A 5,085-nucleotide genomic window follows, 5' to 3' on the forward strand; every position below is an offset into this window, starting at 1 on the left:
CACATTTTACAGAAATCTGATAATACGCACGAAGGTTTACGAAGAAAAAAAACACGGGTTGGCTAGCTGTAAAAATTTATCTCACTTCTAACCCTTTCCATTTTGCAAAACACCTGTATCATTGATGATCCAAATACTCCAGGCGGCCAAAATTATCTTCTTCATCAAGAAAGGGTCTCGTCAAATTTCAACTTCTTAAATTTTAAAAAAATCAAGCAAGTGCTATAAGTTCAGATAAATTATCTCAAAAAAATAACTAATTATTACATTATCTTTAAAAAATGTTACACCCAGCATTACCACGCACATAGGTTTGACATATAGTATCTACAAATTCATACACACATCTCCCAAAGTTAACGCGACAAATTCACTAACATATATAATCACTATTTCAACAAGGATTAAAGTGGGATTATCCACGATAGCAAGAGGACAAAAACAGGGAAAACATTTCATGATATATCACATACAAATGAACAATAGTGTGACAAGTGTGTATTTTAAATGCACAGGTTAGAGTCTCAAAGCAGAAATCGCTTCGGGCCTGAAGTCGATCCTAAGCCCTAAGACCCTCCTCACCTCCGCAGGTGTCAACAGCCATGTCAGATGCCCAGCATTGTCACCCCAGAAGTCCAGTATCTCAGACACGCGCTCGAAGTTCAGGATGGTCGACATCTGGGAAAGCCTCGAGAACTTGTCTCGCACTGGCCTCTGTGACATCTCCGAGAAATGGTTGATCAGGGAGCGAACCTCCTTGTCGAGCTGCAGGCCACCAAGCTGGCTGAACCTCTTCTGCATCATGATAACCTCAAGCCTCTTGACAATGAAGTCGATGACCAGGTGCACAAAGGAATCGTAGTTGTTCGATGTCATCATTGGCTGGAGCCATGTAACGTTAGTGTCGACTGCAAGGAGAAGCTTCTGCACCCATGGGTCGTTCACCTCATTTTCCCCGTATTCGGCATCATCCAGCTCATAGCTAACAGTGGTAACCGTGTCAAGGACAGGACGAATGCGAGGCGCAATAGATGCCACTAAGTGCTCCAGCCCAGAATAAAGGATCTTCTTGTAGGAAGCATTGATTTCACCTAGCTCCGATAAACAGGACTTGATCTTCTCTCGGTCAGCAGGAGCATGGAAAATCTGTGATGAAAAGCAGCAGAGCAATTCAGTTGTCAGAGATGACTAAAAGACCATTGAGATTAAGTTACCATAGCTCAATCAAACCATTAGCTGTTTCACATAAGATCGAGGACTTGAGGAACAACACATAAGAGCCATACAATTTGTAAGTGAGTTAATTGCTCCAATAATTTCAAAAGAGAATATTTTTCCTCCAATCTCTTTACTTGTCACTTTGGATATGGATACAGTACAACAGATACCTTGAGCATTAGTTCCTCTTCTTATTACCAAACAAAATTTAAACTGTAGTGTTTTTTTTGGAAGAGAAACTCCCCCTTATTATTACCAAAAAATAAATATATTAAACTGTAAAAAAGTTGGAAGGGAAACTGTAATCATGTGTAAGAATTTATGATGGACAATCTAGTAAATAGTATAATATGATAAGATCATTTCCATGTGAACAATCTAAAAATACTTATGTACATTGGTGGTCAAAGTTTCAAAACATTGATTGCATGCATAAAAGGATGAAATCCGCTTGCAAACATAGGAATACCACGTAAGATTTTGCAAACAAGATATTCCATTAATGTGTGTTTGCAATGTGAACAGATTTTAAACACGCACATACTCTGTAATCACATTGATTTGGGGTAAACCACATGTTCTAAAGTTGTTGTTTGAAGTAACACACTATGTTTCAGAAGTGGCCAGTTGACCGCAAGCACAATAGCTAACACCCAAATATAAGACGTCACCTAGGGGAAAACACTATAAACCTGACAATCAAGCATCTCATGATCAATGCTCCTAGTCTTATTTCATAAATATAGAAATTCAATTTGAAGATAGCTCGTCAAAAGATTCAGCCAAGGCATAAGGTTTTCAATTTGCCAGAATGGAGTATATATGGCAATGTGCTTTACTGGGGTATCCAATTTTATTCTTGTAATATTGTTCTTCAATTATCTCTGTTTCTTAATTCCTTCTTTCTAACCAGCGATTTGTGTAAATTATGTTATTTGTCAACTTTAAGTGCTGAGGAGAGGACTATATTTCAACTGCAATCTCCTTGCAGTTTGTAAATCTTTTTTTTGTTTTGCAGTATGCAAAAACCTAAAGGAATCAACATTAATAACATGAATTTGTTTGAATCATCAAGATATTGATTTTAGATGATTGTGAGACAGGCATTCGCAATGAATATTTAATTGACAATGCTATTTCCGTTGCAAGATTTTTCTGACAAATGCAAAGATGATTCAGTTAAGCTTATTTGATGTAGATATATTTGTTCAGCACTGAATCATTTAAGCTGTTTTGTTGTAGGCAGGCTGTTTTAGTTTCAACGGAGGGCTCCTAGGCAGCATGGTGCAGAGCAAGGGTTCAGGGTTGTCACCTGTAATAGTATACCTATGTTTACGAATATTAATTTACCCTACTAGAACTGTTTAGCTGACACTGAAGCACTAGTAATGTTAGGTGGAACAACCCCTGACACAACATTAGGTCAGGCTGCACAGCTGGGAGAGTAATGAAAACTTGTCGACGCCATGGATGTACTATATCTTTTAGGCATGTATAAAGCATAATACAAATATACAATAATCTTTGGTACTATTATCTTCTGTTGAAGTTGAGATTTATAAGCAAATAGTTACACCTTTTTCGTTTGTTGTTGCTTGCAGTGAGTTCCAGATAATACGTGATATTATTACTTTTCATTTAAATGTAGTTCAATAATCAGAAGTATCAGAAGGAGATGCTCGTGAGTCATCAGGAACCTTCATTCCACCAACGAAGATTGCAAAATAAAAAATCGTGGGTTACATGCAAACTGATGTGTGTAATCGTCCAATTAACAAGACTGAGAAATTGTGCCTACTACTATCATTTATGTTACAACTATGCAGACATGCATTTTCCAGAACCATGTGTTGTTACTTTGCACTTTGCAGGAGACAGCAGAACACATGTGCTGGGTCTCTTTGAGTTGAGGACAACAATCGAAGTTTCTATCCATGCCAATCATGTTGATCATCATGTCCAAAGATATTAAAGTTCATAAGAGGATTTGTGGTGTATCCTTTGCAAGAATGAATATAATGGTACTGTGGATACCAGTAAACGTGTTTCGTAACTGCGATGTTATGTTATTACACAAATTTACTGGTTCATCAAATTGGTCATAAATTGATAGTAACCATAAGCACATGACACAGAAATTGCATTGGAACTATTGAAACCCTTAAGTATATAGAAAGGTCCTTAAGAGACAGTAACAGTATAAGAATTTATAAAACTGGTATTTAATCTGATACAGATGTGAGGGAACTATTTCAGTTTACTTGGCATATTGATCAAGCACATGGAATAAAGTGAATGGTTGAGATCATTTTCTGTCTATAAATGTATTGGGAACAGGATAAGAAGTTAGTGAGCTCATAGCTTCTTGTTCTTCTATCGATATGGCAGCAGTCATCACATTATCATAGCCACTGGCCCACAACTTTGATTAGCGTCGAGTAAACAAGTTTACAACCACAAAAATATGAGAAGTGCCTAAGGATTTATCAACACAGCAACTAGTTGGAGCTAACTAAGCTTGCAGTTCAAAGAAGGTGCATGCAACCCTTAACATTTGAAACAGTCTGTGTCTGTTCAGACAGAATGATACTACTAACAGTACTTTCTAGAGAATGTCACCATATTGTGGGCTTCTACTTTAAAAAATGGCAACCTAGAACACACAGAAGAAGCATACTATCGAATTGAGTTCATCTTAATTAAATGTGTACAGAGCTTAACTGCCAAATCCGTGCCAGTGTTTGACATACACAAACAGGTAGAAGGAGACAAAAATAAACTCACCTCTGCACAGAGCTCCTCGACCTCATGGCGGAGTTTCAGGACATATTCTGAGCTCACATCCATGTTGTTCAGCGCAGTTGTAATCTCCTCCCCGGTCTTCTGAACTCCAACACCACCTAAGAAGAGCTTTGCGCCCAAGTTTGGCTCCCTCATTCTCCACTGTAGTGCCTCCTGGAACTCATTGCTTAGTAGGCTCGTTGCCCCACCAAGCACAGCAAGTAGCGAGTTGATGCTTGCAGTGAATGCTGCCCGCCGGCAGCAGCTCTGCAGTAGAAAGAACACATCGTCGACCATTGAGGTCGTGAGACCATCAGGCACTGGCTCATCAATCTGGATGGCCTTCCTTATGTTTTCCACCATGAAGAACTCCTCCAAGATCACATAATACCCAGTCAAATCCTTCTCCATTTTATTGAAGCTACCATTACGGAAGGCTTTCATTGCTTGCGGACCGAGTTCAGGCTTGACATCCCTCAGTCCACGGATCTTGTTCACCATAAACTCAGTATAGTCTTCACCCAGTTGTGTCAATGCAAGAATCTCCTCTAGATAAATCTCAACCTCCCTGGGGTCAGGCCCTTCACTACCACCTGCGGCATTGGTGACAGAACCCATGACCGAGAGAAGATTCTTGGTATAGGAGTTTATATCTGATGAAAGACGGGCAAGCTTTCGGTAATCAGCATAGCGACGAAGGATCTGGGTGCCCCTCGAGTCGCATTCCTCCTGCAGCTCGATGATGGCATAGGCAACACCATCCTCACCCCGTAGCTCACGAAGCACCGCGTCATTCTCCTCAACAGCGAGCACAATATCCTTGAAGAGACGGGTGAGGCAGCCAACGAAATCAGGGCGCTCCGAGGTAGGCTGGGTTGCAGAGATTAGGTCGGTGAGGTGCTCGAAGTCTGCGCGGGCGCGGAGGGCGACCACCTTCTTGAGGTAGGCGACGTAGACCTGGAGGCCCTCGGGCGCGAGGTCGAGGAGGGGGAAGAGGCGCACGAGGCGCAGCACGGCGGGGTGGTCCTGGGCGTCGACCGCGGCGGAGAGCCTCCGGCGCGCGAGACCCTCGAGGCGGCGCTTGAT

The 5,085-nt window shown here is 41.1% G+C and overlaps 1 protein-coding gene across 1 annotated transcript; it reads right to left on the reverse strand.

Annotated features, from left to right (window-relative positions):
- Positions 1-352: 352 nt before the first annotated feature.
- Positions 353-5,082, reverse strand: LOC125528203 (conserved oligomeric Golgi complex subunit 4-like; the record flags this gene model as incomplete). The annotated part of the gene is made up of 2 exons (XM_048692708.1): positions 353-1,146; positions 4,003-5,082. Coding segments are annotated over 2 exons (1,710 nt in total), but the record flags the coding sequence as incomplete, so codon positions are not given.
- Between the last annotated feature and the right edge of the window lie 3 nt (positions 5,083-5,085).

The sequence above is a fragment of the Triticum urartu genome, unplaced genomic scaffold, assembly GCF_003073215.2.
Source record: "Triticum urartu cultivar G1812 unplaced genomic scaffold, Tu2.1 TuUngrouped_contig_4705, whole genome shotgun sequence".
Taxonomy (NCBI): Eukaryota; Viridiplantae; Streptophyta; class Magnoliopsida; order Poales; family Poaceae; genus Triticum; species Triticum urartu.